This window comes from Bidens hawaiensis, unplaced genomic scaffold (assembly GCF_021521415.1).
Source record: "Bidens hawaiensis isolate Kalapana, Puna unplaced genomic scaffold, B.hawaiensis_p1.1 tig00070764_1, whole genome shotgun sequence".
Lineage (NCBI taxonomy): Eukaryota > Viridiplantae > Streptophyta > Magnoliopsida > Asterales > Asteraceae > Bidens > Bidens hawaiensis.
In genome coordinates, this window is record NW_027502421.1 from 10,150 (window position 1) to 28,668 (window position 18,519).

An 18,519-nucleotide genomic window follows, 5' to 3' on the forward strand; every position below is an offset into this window, starting at 1 on the left:
GTGTACTCGCCGGTATTCCCCCCAGTAGCTGGGGTTGTGGTTACCGGAGTTTCTTGGTCACTCGTTGGCCTTGGCATCGGAGTAACCTTAACCATCTTTCCAGAGGTTTTGAAAAAACTGAGAAAAAGAGTTAGTTCTAGCTTTTATGTACGGATGGCGCCAATGAAGAAACACTAAGTGACCCCGGCAGATTACGGATAATCTTAGGGTTAAGTAGATGTTTCCCACGAGGGTTAGTTCCGGCAAAGATGGTTATTCTTCTTAACCTGCAAAATAGACACCGTGAGCTCGTCACTGAGAAGGGGGTGGTTCCTCCTTGTGACCACCCTCCGGTGTGAGAATCAGACTAGATTGCTCTGAATATAAGTGTATATTAAGAGAAATAGCTAGAGAAGATAAGATAATGATACCGTTCCAAGGTGTTGGAGTATTTATAGCTGAAGGTAGGTTTCCAAGCAGGTACGGCCAGCTGTATAATATTCCTTTTCCACCAACTACGGGCTATGTACGTGCCACGATGGGAGTTGGTGGGTAGGCAGCGGCTGATAGTGACATGGCCGGCTGTATACTATTCCTTTTCCACCAACTACGGGCTATGTACGTGCCACGATGGGAGTTGGTGGGTAGGTAGCGGCTGATAGTGACTTTTTGTACTAGAGCGTGCTCCTCCTCGTACTATTGTCGGTGAGCTGTCACCCTGTGATTGGTTCATGGGCTGCTTTGGTCAGATCTTGTCTATTTTGTCCATACCTTGGCAGGTATAGTACAAAAGATCTTCCAGAAGCGTACGGACTGGCTCTTTTGGGTGGGAATATTCCCGCCTTGCTCATTCCTTCAGGTGACATTGCTGAAGTATAAGAGTTAGTGCCTTATGCGTGTAGCCTTACCGTTAGTGCTGGTAGCCTTCCTTCTTGGCTTGTACCCATAGCTGCGGGAACAGGCAGGGTACTGTACCAAGGGAGGCTTTCCTGCGGGAACAGCTGGCTTACTGCGTGTAAGGTCTTCATCTCTGAGCATGGTGGGTCCTGCGGGGCCAGTTAGTCTTTGCGCAGACGTACCTCTTCAAGGTGTGTCTTGCGGGTCCAACTGGGCTTTGCGGGCTACCTCTTCAGTAACTTATCTAAGATATCTATGACTCAACTTACCAAATCGAATTGTTTGCAACATTGTCTTCGCTAACATGTTTCAAATATATATATATATCTATATATATATATATAAAGATTAAAGAAATAATAGTTTAGTTGACCATAAAATAAAAAATAATCCCACATCTTTCAAAAGGGAATAAAGTTAATATAAAAACCAAAAGACGACAGATTTGTTTAGTACACTCATCAAATCTTCACCTTCCAACACTTGCACACACATATAAATGTACTATATTTATTTTATAAATATTAAAAGAAATTTGGTTTAGCAGAAATTATAATATTTAAAAGAAAGACATTTAAAAGTTTACACTTGTTACAAAACTCTGTTTGAACTGGAACGCAACTTATAAAATAGTATTAGTTTAATAACTTAAATGATAAGGTAGTGTTGACATTACCAAATACCAATAACATTTAAAAAGTAAATCAAACGCATGATCATTCATATAAAACATTATTTATTTATTTAATGATGTATTATTGTTTTATTTCATTACCCGAAGTTAAGAGCCAATTGACTAATTTTATAAGGCAATGCAGATGTAGTGTTAACTGTTAAGTTAAAGTACATGGAGATCTTGTATCATTTGCCTCATAAGTTGTACAATAGATGAATAATACCCTTTATAAGAGGAAAGGTTCTTCACAATTTAATAGTTTTTAACGTATAACACAATTATTTAATCACGTAAACTATAAGCTTAAAAAATGATTTTCAACTATAAGCTTCTGAGGCACCCGTGGAAAACGCCTTTCTTATGCTCTCATGGTACGATCCGTGTTGTGCAAGGGAGGGAGGAGACAGTGGCACATTGGCGTCCATGAGAGTGGCTGTCGGGCTAATGTGTGGATGGTCATGCTGCCCGGGAAGCCTATACTAATGTGAGTTATTATCTTGTATTCCATGCGCACTAGGTATGACTTTTAATGTTCATAATAAAAACTTGTGTATATATCATACTCAAAACCTACCAAACATGTACTCCCTCCGTCTCATTAAAAGTGTCATGGTTTAAAAAACACAAAGTTCAAGGTAGATTGAGTGATTACATTTTTTGCTTACTAAATGACAATAATGCCCTTGGAAATTGAGTCCATCAATCTTGTTTATTGATGCTAGTTATGTGTGTTTAAGGGTAAACTTGGTAATTGGTTTGTAATGAGATAAATAAAAAAAAATGTGGACACTTTTAATGAGACCGGAGGGGGGGGGGGTTATATATTATTAATTTTTTTCTAAAAGTAACCATGAATTAAGCTTGTTCAGCATTAAGTTTGGGGTAGAAACTTTAGCCCATAGTCTAAGCCCAATCCTGAACACCCCACAACGGAAACCAATTCATTCGTAACGGCTAGTTTCCAATAACCGACCCGAATAGTGACGCTCCATTTTTCCCAACGGCTAGTTTACAATAGAACCCTAAATTCAAAATCGCCATAAACCCCCCCCCCCCCCCCCCCCCAATCATCCGTATCTTCCCTTCACTCTAATTATTGTTATAGTTATTATTACCCAATCAATTTCAAAGAAACATACAATGGAAACCCCAATGTCGTCAAGAAGAATGACAAGATCACAAGCCTCAAGTAAGTGTTTCATCCATCAAAATCTATTCTTTTATCAATTTCCCATCTGGGTTTCGAATATTTATTATAATAAAATGAATTTTTAGGGGTGGAAGATGAAGAACCCAATAACCAGAGTGTTCCGAAACCGAAGCATCAAGAACGAGAGAAATCGGCATTAAGCGATATAACCAACGGTTCCCCGATCATCGGGCTTGCAACGGGGAGTTTAAAGACGCCTTCATCGAGATGTTCGAAGAAGAGGATGATGATTTGTAACAGGACTCCTGGATCTGGGGAGACTTTGTTGAGGGGTCAGGTGAAAACCCTTTTGAAGAAAGTGGAAGAAGAAGGTGTGGTTTCAAAGATTTTGTTTGAACCCGATCGCTTGATGTATAAAAGGTTTTACAACTCTCCGATGGCTGTTCTTGCACCTACTCCTGCTAATACTCCTCAAGTTTATAACTTATCTTGTACTAGTAATAATGGTTTGGGATCATTTATTGTCTCTCCTGTTGCTCAAAATTTCAGTTTTACTAAGGTTTGGTTTATTTTATTTATTCATTCCCCAATTGGGTTCTATTATTATTATTTTTTAAAAATATTTATGTTTTTTTTATATATATTTTGGGTTTGTTTGAATGTTTAGATGCTTAATGAGGTTATTGCTGAATCAAATGAAGAAGAGGATGTGATAACAAGGTCATTATTCATGGAGTTCTCTGAGAAATCGCAAGATTCGGGTTCATCCGGATGGTCGTTTCAAGTGAATGCAAGCACAAGTGAGGAGTGTAAAGATGTGGTGGTGGATGAGTTGTGTGAAGAAATGAGCAAGATGAGTGTTAACAAAGCTGATGATAAGTTCACCGGGAAACATACAAGGTTTGTGTATGAAAGTGATGGGGAAGCCGAAGGAGAGTTGTCGTCATCGACATCAACGGGAAGCATTTGAATTTGCTACAAGATGTTGGTTGGTTTGGTTGTCTATCTTGTGACACCGATAATTGTTTAGTTCCTGTTATTTTTAAGGTTTTGAAGTGGAATTCTTATTGTGTGTCTGTTTGGTTCTAAATTTGATGAAAAGAAATCTTGATTTGATCAAAGTTATGTGAATTTCTGATTCTTGAAAGTTTGAAAGAACGTATTTCAGGCTTTTGCCGATAAATCTCAACACAAACTCTGAATTCAGACGGCATCTGCAGTTGTTGTCTTCTTGATATTCTGCAAGGTTTGAATCCGATCTGTTGTTTGTTAAGGTGGAGTACTTGATCAACAACAACCTTTGCACAATGCAAGTATTGATTTTTTAATCACTTGTGTATATGGGCTGCTCGCCAAAACTTGGATCCCTTAACCTGCAAGAAAGAATAGAGATGCATAACTAAGATGGTTCCAAACCGGTTCTGGGTATGGTCAGTCGAGTCAATGCCGGTTCTAGGTGTCTTATACTCTGGTTATGTTTTTTTCTGTTATTTCCAAATCGGGTCTATTTTACATTGTGACATTAGAGGGCCCTTGCAAGAAAATTTTTCAAAAGTAGTGCAAAAGTATTTTCAAAAGTGGTGGGTTTCTTTAAGTATTTTCAAAAATGGTGTAACCGTGGTTTCAAACCACAGTTTGTCTTTTTTCCCTTAAGTGTGTCAGGTGAGTTTTCAGAAAAACAATAAAGTAAGAATAAAATAATACAAATTGTGGTTTAAAATCACGGATTGCACCCAAAATATAAACCTAATACTGCTCTCCGTGAGTGAGGTGGTTTTGATGTTCAAGCTGTGGTTTGAAACCACGGTTTGATGTTTTTTATTATTATTTTTTGTCGAGTATAGGAGATTTTCATGATGTAAGTTACTATTTAGTATGATAAAGCATGCAAGATACACAAATTGTAATAGGTTTTTTTAGTGAGATTTCACCTCACAACTTTTGCAGAGATGTGATTCGATAACTTTTCAGTGTAATATCAATTCAATAACTTATCATGCATTATGGCTATATTATAAATACACTTTATATGACCTTATAAATAGATTATAAACACATAGTTCAGAATTAAACTATTAACTAGACATTTTCTCTAATTTTATTCTCACTCAATTAAGATGTCTTCATTCAATCCATTTCTCCTAAGAATTTTCTGGGGTGGTAATATTTCTTATGAGAACGGATTTGTTTCTTGTGACGAATCAACCCGAATTTCTTCATTTCCTATTCTTCAGAAAATGTCTTATGAGGAGTTAGCTGATATGATTTGCAATCTTATTGGTCTTCCTAAAGAATCGTATAATTTGGTGGTGTTGTTATCATACAAGTTTCAAGGGATATGTGAAGCATCACATATTGTCGATGACGGGAGTTTAGAAATGTTGTATTTTCTAGCAGAATCAGAAAGAAAATTCAGGAGTGATATTTACGTTAAGTGGGAACCAGTAATTCCCGTCCAAAAAGTGGGTTGTATGGACCTCCTACGAAGTGTTTTTGCCTCAAAGACACCCAAGAAACAACTCCATTGGAATCCAATCTTTTGACTCATGATGTAGCAGCCGGTTCGTCAATGTTTACCAGCCAAGACGATATTCCAGATCCACAAGCTAGTGACACTGACGATCAACGGGGATTTGACAACTCTGATTATAAAAGCTTTGAATCTTCGGAAGATGCGAGACAAGATTTAGGCTTGTCTACCAATGAAACTGATGAAGACGGCTACGTTGAACCTCCAACAGAGTATAATGTCAGAATTGTTCAAGGTTGTGCTCAAAGAACGATGAACCAGACTGTTGATGACGAAGAATTAAAAGATTATGAGGTTCCAGGTTTTGAAGAAGGCAGAATACATGGATATGTGGAATGCACAATCAAATCAAATTCGTGTTGGTATGTACTTCGAGTCTAAAAATGACTTGATTTGCGCTGTTCGAAAGTGGAATGTTGAGTGTAGGAGAGAACTAACAGTAGTTGAAAGCAGACCTAAATGGAGGGCTAGATGCAAAACTACAAGTCAATTTTCCGATGTATGTCCATGTAATTGGTATGTTTCCGCATCTAAAAATAAAAACTAAAATTTGTGGAAAATTCCAAGATGGGTTGGTTCACATAACTGTTACGGTTCTGTCACTCGCAACAACAACAGATGCCTTACATCTAAAACTTTAGCATCATACATCGACCACGCGATTCGTGTGGATAATACGTATCATGTAAAACAAATTAGGGCTTATTGTAAGGAAACCCTGAGTGTTTAAGTTTCTTATATCAAAGCTTGACGAGCTCGAAGAATAGCTATCGATAATATTTACGATAACTGAGAGTCTAATTTTGAATAATTGCCTAAGTACGCTACAGCATTACAAGCCTCAAACCCTAATACTGTCGTGCAGTGGCGTCATCAAACATATGGGTCATCCCAATATGCGACATTTAAGTATGTCTTCTGGGCTTTTGGGCCTGCCATCGACGCATTTCATCACTGTCGACCTATTATATGTGTAGACGGTATTCATTTGAAGGGATCCTACCGAGACAAGATGTTAATTGCAGTCACAAAAGATGCCAACAATTACATACTACCGGTAGCTTACGCAATCGTTGAAGAAGAAACCGTGGAAAGTTGGAGTTGGTTTTGTAAAGATTGTAACTATGAACGGTAGTGAGAGAGTGCATGATTTGGTATTTCACGAAAACTTAAATGACAATTCCACCTAATAATAAAAAATTCTAAAAGTGTGAGAGCTCTAAAAAATATAAAAAGAAACACTCATTATTTTAATAAATACCTTGAACCGTATGCTTTGCCACTTTGATATTCCATTGAGCGTGTTGGTGAAACAAGACTTATTCTCTCCCACGCCCATAAGTGCAACAACATTGTCGGGCCATAAATCTCTATGGCTTTAGAAGATGCTCCTTTGCACAAATTTTTGAATAGGTATGCAAGCACCGCGCTTGCCCAGCTAAGCCGTCCACATTCATCGAAATCTCGATGACTTAGATAATGGAAAAATACGCTGCTACTCGAAGAATCGGGAAACAAAGTACCACCCAATAAGTGTAGTATATACACTCTTGCTCTCCTATCACAATCGTCTTCCGATGCGTCATCCGGAAAATCATTTCCTAGTTCAGCTATAAGACGAGTTAACCTTAATATTTGATTTTTAAATTCATTTTCTTCAACATGCAATCCTAATAGTTCATTACACAGATACCGTTGCTCGGGAAATGTTAATCTAGTATCCCTACCAGAAACAACCTCATCTCTGATCGGCAGACCCCATAGAACTTGTACATCTTCTAAGGTTATTGTGGTCTCCCCAAACTTGAAGTGAAATGTGTGTGTTTCCGGACGCCACCTCTCAACTAACGCGGTTACAAGATGATTATCAACCATTTTGTAACCGCATTTAATAACACCGCCAAAACCAGCAACATGTATGTGGCGCATGACGTTCTCTGGTATAGGTTTACGTCTAACGCATACCCAAAATTTTTGATCACCACGACGAACTGTTAGGGGTTCTTGACTAAAATTGTTATTATGAAACAAATGGTAGGCTCGGTGATCTCATGGGCGGAATATATGAAGGGCAGGGAGTGGTTGGTCCCCCCCCCCCTGAATTTGGGCTTAGGAATAGGGTATACAACCCATACAATTTTAATGATGCCATACTATCTAGTTAAAGAAGTGAGAATCTGTTATGTATAAAAGATCACAATATAGTGGACTTAATATAGTACTATGGACAACATATTTCTTAATTTCTTACATATAAAAAATAAAAATACTTTAGTTTAGATTAAAAATGCCATGAAATATCTTTTCAATCAAATAATCTGGAATTTAAATCTGTTATGTACAAATCTGTTTGGGGGCTGTGGCTTTTTTAAAGCTCAACTCATCACATGGTTTATTTGTTTACATGAGAAACATATTGATTCAATCGGATCACTTAAGTAGTCCATGATGGATTCATTTTTTTTTTATTTTTTCGTTTCTGTTTAGTTACTTAATTGTGTTCTTTTATTTGTATTAGTAATAATAAACTGGATTAGTAGAAGTTTTATCTAAAAACCATTTTATTTATCTTCTTTTCATGACATCTCGAAAACCTTGGATTGCATATATACATATATATATATATATATACATATATATATATATATATATATATATATATATATATATATATATATATTGCTGTAACAAGATTTTGTATTTTTACTGTATTCCATAAATTTTAAATTTTTAATGTTTATTATAGCACAATATGATTTTAACCTACTTATATAATAGATTCTTTTCTTAATTTTATATGTTTATCTACAAAATTAATTATTAATTAATTTGTTAACATTTTCTTAATTTTTCAAATTCGTTGTTTATTTATTATTTGTATCATCTCGTGCATTACACGCAGGTTCTAAATCTAATCTATAATATATATAAACGAAGACATAAAAATCCTACGTGTCGCGATGTGGTCGCTTCCCCTTTTTTTGGAGTCACTAGATTTGCTTGATTTTTAAATGGAGGCTTCTCATGCACTTGACCCGAATTCATGGATATGGCTCTTACCAAACCCAAATATTACTTAAACGGGTTATAACATCTCATTAAATTAAAAATTATTCTCACCAATTTATTGATGTAAAAATCTTGTAAAATAGGATATAATAAAAATTAATATCTTATTTATTTTAAAAAATATATATATTATTTAAATTAAAAAACCAATTTAATAGTAAAAAAAATAAAAGAGTCTTGGGTCTCATCAAACCATAAGTATATTATTAACTTTCATAAATATTATTTATAATTAAAAAACCAATTTTATAATAAAAAAAATAAACGGGTCTTGGGTCTCATCAAAACCATATAGCTTTAAAACCGGATTATAATATCTCATTTATTTATGAAACAATTTATTATCAAACCATAAGTAATATTATTAACTTTCATACAATAAAAAAATTTAAATTCAAAAAATAAATAAATATTAGAACAAATAATATAAAACAACTCCGTAATACAAGGAATAAAAACTAGTGATTAAATAAAAAGAAAACCGTTGAAGATAAGAGGAAAGTAAAGAATTATAGATATTATCAGCAAGCAAATTCACAAGTTGTCTTCTTTATAATTTGACATTCATCATTTTATAATTCTTTTTTTGCCACAATGATTTCATTTATTATTAAACTTTTATTCTTACTTTTACCATCAAAGTTTCATTTATATAAATAAAACAAACTTGAAAACCTTTTTTTATACTTTTGCCGGCTAAATAACTTCTGTCTTTTATACTTTGACCATTAAACTTATGAAAACTAACTTTAAAACTTTTGTCATTTATGCTTTACCCATCAAACTTTCAACCGACAAGCAATGTTTTCAGACTTGGCCCGGACGTCGACCCAGACGTTTTACCGGATCAAAGGTCGGACCGACCCGGGAAGACGGACCGGACATCGATCCGGATGACGTCATAAATAATATATTATATATAATTATAAAACTATTTATTATTTTAGACAGGTTGAAAAGAAAATAAAATTTAAGAATTTACTTTTTAGTAATTTTTTCTTATACTGCATTGGTTAATTGTCTATTTAATAAATATTTATTACTTTTTTAATATGTCTAAGTTTTAAGTTCTAAATATAATTGTCTATTATTTGGGCTTTTCAAGCCCAACTGCTCAACTTGAATACATATATGCCAGTCAACGTAGTGCTTTTTATTAACCCTTGTTTACACAGCCGCATATAACAGAACAACAACGACAGTCAGCCACGACCATCTGCCTCCTTTCAGTTTATCTTCTTTTAAATCTTCTTTTCTTTAATATATCTGTTTAAACAGTCCCATGATCAACACAAAACTCTTGGTCGGCCAGACTCTCAGGCCGAAGGTAGAGAGCGGTGATGATAACGAATGATCAATCCATAGAATTTAGGTTCATTTCGATTAGTTTTTGATTTTTTAAGCTTTTTACCGGTTCACCCGTCGGGTCACCGGGTCCAGTCCTACCGTCACCCGTAAAACCCGGTCGGGTTTTTAGAAAACGGGTCAACTACCCTGACCCGGACCGGTATAGGTACCGGGTCCCGGTTGGACCGGTCCAACCGGCTGGGCCGGGCCGGGTTTGAAAACACTGCTGACAAGCCATCAAACTTACTTTTGTCTCTACTTTGGCTACAAAGCTTATAAAAATCACTTTCAAAACTTGACTTTTATACTTTGATCACCAAACTTTCATTTTTGTTTCAATTTATGTTTATTGATGGTATCGTAACAAACCGAACTGACACCGATCAAGTTCCAATCACAATTCACCGGTTTAAAGTAGCTACAAAGAAAAACTTTGCATCCTTATGGGTTTTCGTAGGTAACCGGCCGAGGTGTTGGCTTCTTTAACTTGCTTAATATTAAACGATATAATAAACTAAATTTATGAGTTTATCAAATAAAAACCAAAAAAACTAGCGGTATGGAATTTCATCTTTTAAAGAGGTGGCAAATGGGTTGGGTTGGGTCGAACGAGTCATGAGTCAAAACGAGTTTGGGTCAGAATGAGTTTGGGTCAGAACGGGTCAATTAAAAAATGGTTGTTTTGGTTTGGGTCGGAATAGGATAGGGTCGAACTGGGTTTTGAGTTTATTTTTTCTTTTTTTGAACAAGAATAACGGCGGCAACATTTTAGTTGTTTTTAGATTTTTTGTTTTTTATTTATATTTTAAGTTATAATTTTTTTATTATTTTTTTTTTGAATTTTTTTGAGGGGTTTTCTATTAAGATCAAAAACCCTCAAAAAAATATTCAATAATAATAATAAAAAAATTATAACTCAAAAATATAAATCATAAACAAAAAAAATAAAAACACTAAAATGTTTCATACGTTATCCTCGTTCCATAAAAAAGAAAAAAAAAACACAAAAAAGAAACAACCCGCCGAATCAAACCAAAACCGAATAAATCGACATAAATGAAACAAAAAGCCAAAACCAGACCACATAAATCAAAATCGAAAGAATCAATCAAAACGAAACTAAAAGAATTCAAATTGAACAAAAATGAAACTGAAAAAACGGACAAAAACGAGTCCAGAATAGACCTGATTTCTTTAATGAGTCCAAAAACGGACAAAAACACTACTAGAAAATATATCTTTAATGACACGCGAATGATGACACACCTGATTTCTTGACATGTAAAATTTGTATGCCATAAAACCCCGTCATGTTTTATAAATAATTAAAGGAACAATGACGCTTAATTTTGCGTGTCATCTGTGGATGTCACTTTTTAATTTCTTAATCTCGTGCGCTCCCTGATAAGATTAAAAATTAAACGCCGACTCCCTTAGAGCTAGGGTTACGATTTCTTAAAAAACACAGAGGATTCCTTCACGCAGAGCCAATTTCTTCCTTCGATTCGACCTTACGCAGAGCCGATTTCTTCACAAACATACATCGATTCCTTCACGCAGAGCCGTTACGACGATTTCTTCACAAACATAGACCTAATTTTTTTTGCTTGATTACGAATTCGAAGAACATGCAGGTATAATTTTGTGTTTATTGCAATAATGTGAGTTTATATTTCAGTATATGTTGTACTTTGTTGCGAATTTGGAGTATTGTATTTGAATAAGCTATGTGGAGTGAAATTGGAAACCCTAGGTGTATTATGTGTAGAACGGTAGCAATGTGATTTTATATTTCAACGATTTTTGTTCTTCATGACCTTGTTTAATCTGTGTATTATTGTAATCTATTGTTGTTCTGTATTTGATTAATCTGTATGCGATGACTGAGTGTTTTTTATTTTTTGTTAAGGAATGGACACATTGAATGCTTAGGATATAATATTCATTCAAAAAATCATAGAAGTAGATAAAACTTCAACTGTAGATATGTCTGCTATATGACAGTCAACTTAATTATGTGCTGCACAAGGAAGCTTTTTGGTGTGGGTTATGGTCATCATTTATTTATCCTTATTATAAGAGACTGCAAATATGCACTTATTAGATTCATATAAATGCCTCATTTTCTAATTTGTAATTTATCAAATGTGGGAATTAGAATGGCTAGTATTCATGTTGGCTCGATCTTAGGCTCGTTTAACTTCAAACTCGAGCTCAAGCCTAGCTGAGCTGTCTTATTTAATTTCGAGCTCAGGCTCGAAACCACCCTGGCTCGACTTGGGCTCGACTCTTGAACAACCCTAGCTACTCACTTTTATATACCACTTGATAAAATCTTACAAACTTTTGATGCTTGATTCAGCTAGATAAAGCAACCCCCATACTTTCTGGATTGAAGAAGCTTGTTGTGATTGCAAAAATTGATGCTGCTAGGCATACCCGCATTGCTTCAAAATATGGAATTATGTACGTTACATGTCTTCATTTCATTTCTTTCCTACTTATTTAGAACAATATATATTTAAACCTGATATTGGAGTTAATTATTATTATTTTTTTTTGTAAACCATTAATCTAGTCCAAAAATCAACATTAAATGTAGCACTTTTGACCCATTAACTTATAAATGGATCAATTCAGGCTATTTATAAATTTATAACATGTAATATCAGTTCAGTTTGCTATATCCCAATGGCATTTGAAATTTGTGGTGGTGTTATGATGACAGAAATTATCATAAATGGTATCACGATGAAGAAATTTCAGGTTCCATTGAAATTTTTTTAAATGTTGCTTTTATCATGACTCGTGAACTACTCGAGATCGGCTCGCTAAAATCTCGAAGCAAGCCGATTTTAATAAACTCGAGCCTAAAAACAGTCTTGTTTACATAATAAGAAGATAGCTTTGATGACATGTTCATTGACTCTCACACACACACTTCTATTATTTTGGCTGCAGTGAGAAGCTGCTCCAATGTCAAGTGATATTATGGCATTATCTACTGATGATTTAGCTGACCAGGTTGCTAATGTTCTTGACTATTTTAGGTACTCTTTCATTTTCTTTTACTTTTTAAAAATTTTATTTTCTTTTTAGTTTAGGAGTAGTTTGACAGATCAGACTAGGTGTAGTAATGTAAGAGGGGTAAAAGGTGGAGCTTTTTACCTTATATGCTGTAAGCTGCTTACTATGTACATCACATTACATCAATCATATTGTATTTTACAATCGCGGTATCTTTTTGGCAAACAAATCAAACATAGACAACGTGTAATTGGTCTCATACTTGTTTCTCCACTTTGCAAAACACCTTGGTCAGAATGGTTCTGTAATAAGGTTAGTTTTTTTTTTCTCTATACCGTTTCATACTTTCATTTATGACTAGACGGGTGCCCGCGCGATGCAGCGAGTGTTTGAACCTGTTAATCACGTAACAAATATAAGTGTTTATGGTTCGGTTAAAACCTTGAAATCGTTTAAACCGGTCATTAGTTTGACTTCTTTTTTCTTTTTCTATTTTTACTTTCGGTTTGTTGGTCGGTTTCAAAATTTTCAAAACGTAGTGAACGGTTGGTTCGCGGTTTATACTGGCAACGGGCCATAAGAAACCAAAACAGACTGTAAATGCTGAATGTATTTTAATGTTTTTTTATTATTAATTATTAGATATGTTTTGTAATATATATTAGATATAGTTAAAATTTAATTGAACATAACCTTTTTATTACAAATAACTGGCTATACAACTTCAAATTAACATAATTGTTCATTTTGTGATCTTTGTTGTTATTATTTCACGTCCAAGATCTTTCATTAATATTTACCATTTATGTGGCTAAAATTATCATTTTTTATTTATGATCTTCTCAAGTATCATATTATATTGGTGTTTAGTTAAAGTTGATGGTACATTTATATCAATAATTATTTTAAACTAAATTAATTATTAAAGTTTAAACTGTGAAACAAAACTGGAACCAGGCCGTTAGTAACGATTTGGTTTCAACTTTCAATGATTGAGTTTGGTTTTGGATGACAAAAAAATCAGTATTATCGGTTGGACTCACAAGTTTAACTTAAAAACCATTAAAACCGACACTGAACACCCCTGCGTAACATATTAATTTATTTAAAATGAAAAAAATTATAACAATATCATATCCAAATTAAAGAGAATAAAATGCTCGTTTTTATGGTGTAATTTTTTATAAAAATATTAACGTTTGAAAAGACTATAGTCGTTTAAAAATCATGGATGAGAAGTTAGTTTACAACTTAAATTAAAAACATAATATGGTTAAAGATAAGGGACCAAACTTGTAAGTCGAATGAATTGTGTTTAAAAGACAAGTTTACCCTTACTAACACATGTACCTCATGCTTTAAGTGTTATAAATTACTTAAAAATGGGTGTCTTAATTTGTCATAATTTGGTGTATTATATATAGTATAGATAAATCTTCAAACTTATTCTATTCTTATTTTCAGGTTGTATCGAATGTACTGTATTACTATATATGGAATTTGTGGTCTAGTAAAGGAATTATTGTTGATGCGTTACAGCCGTTACTTCAGTTAGGTACATATTTTGAGCTAACACTTTGTTCTTAACAAATTCGTAATCTAAATTAAAATTATTATTTGTTAAATAATAGGAAGTCCGTGGATATAGTCTAGTTCCAGAAGCCGATGTGGTTCAATTGTAGAGGAGTAACTGCTAGAACACTTTGACCCGTTTGACACATTTGACCCAGTACAGTGCAGGTCCTCAATGGTATTAATATTATGCGGTTTCTCGAAGCACTTGGTGGGTAAAATTCATTTTCTTAGTTAAGGCATAAACAACTTAATGTGGCCCGAAATGTCTTGTATAATCTCTCTCATTGATCCAAATTTTTTTTTTTCAGGTTGGGGAAAGGAAGTTGAATACACAGATGTTGATATTGATGGAGTTTGTAAAGAATGGTCGCCTTTAGTGGCAATCTTTATCTTCCGATGTAATTTTGTTTTGACATTAATGAAATGTTAACTTTGAAATGTTTGTAATTAGTATTCTATGAAATGGATTGTATTGCTATAGTATGCATTATTTTTTATTATTATTAGACATTAATTGTTATTTAATGTGAATATTACCAAAATAAATAAATTTAAAACACTTTAAACCATGACTCGCAAATGTTTGTCAAAAACATGTGTCATACAAGCGTGTCATAAACAGATGACACACAAATGTGCGTCATCTTTTTTTATGACAAGGCCTTTCTTGACACGCTTCAACGTTTCATCTACCCCTTTAATGACACGCATTGCGCGTCATTAAAGGTCTATTTTCTAGTAGTGAAAGAAACCAAAACCCAACCCGTCACAGGTGAAAACTCGTGTTGGCTTGAAACTTGAACATAATGCGTTCCAATCTGAAACCCGTTTCGTGCCTAAACCTATCTTATACGAAAACTCGTTCTGATCCGAAACCTGTCACATTTCCTTAAGACACTAACCAACATCGATCAATTTCTTTAAACTTGTCGACCCATTTTGACCCGAAAATAAAAAGATGAAATTTCAAATGACTTATTTTGACCAATTTAGTTAAAAACATTTTACTCAAGACAACTCATTTAATTTTTAAAACAACTCAAATTGACATATTTGAAAGAGTTTGAGTTAAGATTGCTACCCCTATATTGAGGTGATGAATTTAAATATTTGCAAATACAACAATGTTAGGGGATTTTAGATGAAAAACTTTTTCGTTAAAACATACAATGAAATAAAAAAAAAAGTATTAGAAGTGATAAATTGATGGAAATTAGTTTTCATAAAAGAGTGTTTTTCTTTTTGTTCTGTTTTTTTTTTTAAATATCTAAATCCTACCCAATATATACATCATACAGTTGTCACACGTTTGCCTTTAATATCTATTTTGTGTTTTTCGACATTCTTTTAGCTACCCGAATCTTATGTTCATACAGGCACCAAAAATAAGTTTGTTAAGAAAGAAAACATAAAGGGAACTAGAAAAAGGGCATCACTCTATATTTGTATTCACGTTAAGTTCATTTTTGTTAAGTTTCTTGAAAACAAAAACATAATCGTATTTTTATATTATATAATGTATAGTAGCAATCTCACTGCATCCCTTTAATTAAGTTTTCTTTTCGGGTTGATGATCATAAATTATGTAACAGATGGGATGACATGAAAAAAGATAAGAACATAACTATCTGGTGAAAACCATTAACATATCCCTTTACCCGTAATCTATTAGTCTAATGGTACGATATCCCTCCTTACAAATGTAAAATAGTAGGTTCAAATTCTTGCAAGTTTAACGTTAGATAATTTTATGGTAGACTTACTGACATTTAATCAAAATATAACATATATAGCTTATATTATTTAGTTATATATGATAACTATTTTTTTATAAATCTTAGTTAAAACATATAAAAACATAATACCATCATATCAGATAGCCTTGATGTGCAAAGTTGTTTGGTTCAAAATACAAAATTCACCTAAACTTAGCTAACTAAAGCATTGATGGGCTAATTAATTATGGACTAGATTAAAGTGGGATAGGAGAAGGGTCAAAATCACAAGAGAGAACAATAAAAAAAATGAGTGGGCCATGTCTAAATTTTGTTACATTTGATCTTTCTTTACCAGCTTACGACTACACTTTAGTATGTGTACGTTCGATCCAAATACATATTATCGTCATATTAATTTATTATTTATCTGCCTATTACAATGTTCATTATTGATTGTTGATCACTTGATCATGCCCCATCTTCAACGTTGGCACTAAAATGTAATACTGATAACAAAGTTGACATAAGTTGAATTGTGTCTCACACTTTACCTAATACATGCATATTAGACATCGATCGGATACATCTGTTAGTTTGTTAAAAACATTCGTTAGCATTCACAACTCATTTTTTGTTGTTTTAATTAATATATAGTCACTCAAGAAAATTAAAAGTATAAGAATAAAAACTAGTTAACTAGTATATTATTTTATGTCCTAAGAAAAAGTTTAGGGGTTTAGTTGAACTGGTATCTCGTAATCCCGGATAATCAAGCCGGGTATCTTCTAATTAATTCCATAACCATCTCATACATACCAAAGTTTTTACAGACTAATCGCATCCCCAGATGCCCGTCATGAATATTTTGGGCTTCCGATTTACATACGCGTTGGGTTTGGGATCGCTTATCATCCTAAACAATAGTAAAAATGAAAAATTATGTTGTTAGTTGAAATATACTATAGGTATTTAATTGTTTTGGAATATTAATCTGATATAAGGTATGCCTACGTAGGATGGTGGTAGAAATTAGAAGATTAAAAAAGGAATAAGACGGGGCAACCACCAAACTAAAAACATCACCCTCCATTAACAGAATCACATAGTGAAGTGGACGCAAAGATACAACCTCTTTTTATTCAACCCTCTCTCTATTATATCTTCCATAACTCCATTCCACCTTTCAGTGTGTACATGCACGTGATTTAAGATTAATATACTAGGGTTTTTTCAGAAAGATCAATGGAGGCAGAGGAAGGATTGGTAGTGAGAGGAAGGGTGGAAATCGATATGCGAAGGCCTTTCAAGTCGGTTAAAGAGGCTGTCATGTTGTTTGGAGAGAAAGTGTTGGCGGACGAGGTCTACGCTGGCCAGAAGCTCAAACAGGTTTGCTTCTATATATATTCATTGAAACTCATGAATACAAACCTAGCTATTAGGTAACTTTGTGTTTGTTGACAATTATATGCGTTACATGAATGTTTTTGTGCATATGCTTGACTTCTACGTGCATTTGCATGGCCATAACTCATTATGGGTTACATCTCTAGTTTGTTGAATAACAAATTGACTCAAATTTGTACCAAGATTGTGGTTATATGAATCTTAACTTATCGTCATTTCTTAAACATATATATTATCTTGATAGACAACGGTCATTGAAGGAGAAAACAACCATGAATACCGAACAAAAGTTGGAGCTATAGCCGCAGAGCTTGAAGAGACAAAACAAACCCTAGAGAAAGCAAAAGAGGAAGAAACATGCATGGCCTACTACCTCGCCTCGCTCAAACAAGAACTTGAAGAAACCAAGTCCGAGCTAAAACAGCTCAAGTTAAAACGAGAACCATATTATCAAAAGCAGTTGTTTCCGTTTGATAAGGAGATAGAAGAGATCAAATGCATTGAAAATCCTATGATAGTTGAAGTAAACCATCCGGAGAAGGAAGAAAGTGATGACGATGATGATGATTACCCGGTGTTTGAAAAGAAGAGATCGGTAAAGTTTGCTAGCCCTCCTTCTTTAACCAAAGTGATGGTTGAAACCAAAATGCAAGAAACAAGCCCTTCTTCACTCAAGAAGAAAGCCTTGAGAAAAACCATTATTCCTTCACTTGGGGGTATTTTTTCAAGAAAGAAGGGTAGCCAATCTGCAAGAACACCCAAAACTATAAAATGAAAGAAATTAATTTGTCCTTATAATTGATTCAAAGACGGTGTGTTATGATTCTGATCTTCGTATGCCCGATTTATATCGACGGTACCAATAACTGAAGATCATTACATGTAACATAACCAATTGCTTACGCTGGCGAAGTCTTGTATTTTTTTTGGTTCTATTTTGTTAAATATTACGTTGATTTAGAATTCATATTTGGTTTTAGGGATTCAAATGTTTTAACTCCTTTGGAATAAAGTGTTTCAGTGATTACATATGTCATCCGAAACTATGTTTTGTGCACAAGTTTGTATGTTTCGTGTCAGGGACGGACCTCCATATAACATATATATGTTGTTACGGGTTCACCAGAATCCCCAAGCAAACCTAGAG

General features: G+C 34.0%; 3 protein-coding genes across 3 annotated transcripts; 2 read left to right on the plus strand and 1 right to left on the minus strand.

The window, feature by feature from the left end:
* The first annotated feature begins 2,663 nt into the window (after nucleotides 1-2,663).
* On the plus strand, nucleotides 2,664-3,835 carry LOC143605675 (uncharacterized). Its single transcript, XM_077081700.1, has 3 exons — nucleotides 2,664-2,741; nucleotides 2,828-3,261; nucleotides 3,370-3,835. Exons 1-3 carry the CDS (start codon nucleotides 2,693-2,695, stop codon nucleotides 3,670-3,672), a joined length of 786 nt encoding a protein of 261 aa, XP_076937815.1. The 5' UTR covers nucleotides 2,664-2,692; the 3' UTR covers nucleotides 3,673-3,835.
* Nucleotides 3,836-6,354: 2,519 nt separating this feature from the next.
* Nucleotides 6,355-7,161, minus strand: LOC143605677 (serine/threonine-protein phosphatase 7 long form homolog). The gene is made up of 2 exons (XM_077081702.1): nucleotides 6,494-7,161; nucleotides 6,355-6,418 (listed from the first exon to the last, which is right to left on the minus strand). Exons 1-2 carry the CDS (start codon nucleotides 7,159-7,161, stop codon nucleotides 6,355-6,357), a joined length of 732 nt encoding a protein of 243 aa, XP_076937817.1.
* Nucleotides 7,162-17,164: 10,003 nt separating this feature from the next.
* LOC143605676 (WEB family protein At3g51220-like) lies at nucleotides 17,165-18,213 on the plus strand. Its single transcript, XM_077081701.1, has 2 exons — nucleotides 17,165-17,354; nucleotides 17,617-18,213. Exons 1-2 carry the CDS (start codon nucleotides 17,211-17,213, stop codon nucleotides 18,145-18,147), a joined length of 675 nt encoding a protein of 224 aa, XP_076937816.1. The 5' UTR covers nucleotides 17,165-17,210; the 3' UTR covers nucleotides 18,148-18,213.
* Nucleotides 18,214-18,519: the final 306 nt, after the last annotated feature.

What these genes read in the sequence shown, in the direction of transcription:
- LOC143605675 (XM_077081700.1), top strand. Translation starts at nt 2,693, where the DNA reads ATGGAAACCCCAATGTCGTCAAGAAGAATGACAAGATCACAAGCCTCA. An exon ending in GACAAGATCACAAGCCTCAA is followed by an intron (nt 2,742 to 2,827) that starts GTAAGTGTTTCA and finishes ATGAATTTTTAG; the next exon opens with GGGTGGAAGATGAAGAACCC. An exon ending in AAAATTTCAGTTTTACTAAG is followed by an intron (nt 3,262 to 3,369) that starts GTTTGGTTTATT and finishes TTGAATGTTTAG; the next exon opens with ATGCTTAATGAGGTTATTGC.
- LOC143605677 (XM_077081702.1), bottom strand. Translation starts at nt 7,161, where the DNA reads ATGCGCCACATACATGTTGCTGGTTTTGGCGGTGTTATTAAATGCGGT. An exon ending in GGCAAAGCATACGGTTCAAG is followed by an intron (nt 6,419 to 6,493) that starts GTATTTATTAAA and finishes TTTTATTATTAG; the next exon opens with GTGGAATTGTCATTTAAGTT.
- LOC143605676 (XM_077081701.1), top strand. Translation starts at nt 17,211, where the DNA reads ATGGAGGCAGAGGAAGGATTGGTAGTGAGAGGAAGGGTGGAAATCGAT. An exon ending in CTGGCCAGAAGCTCAAACAG is followed by an intron (nt 17,355 to 17,616) that starts GTTTGCTTCTAT and finishes TTATCTTGATAG; the next exon opens with ACAACGGTCATTGAAGGAGA.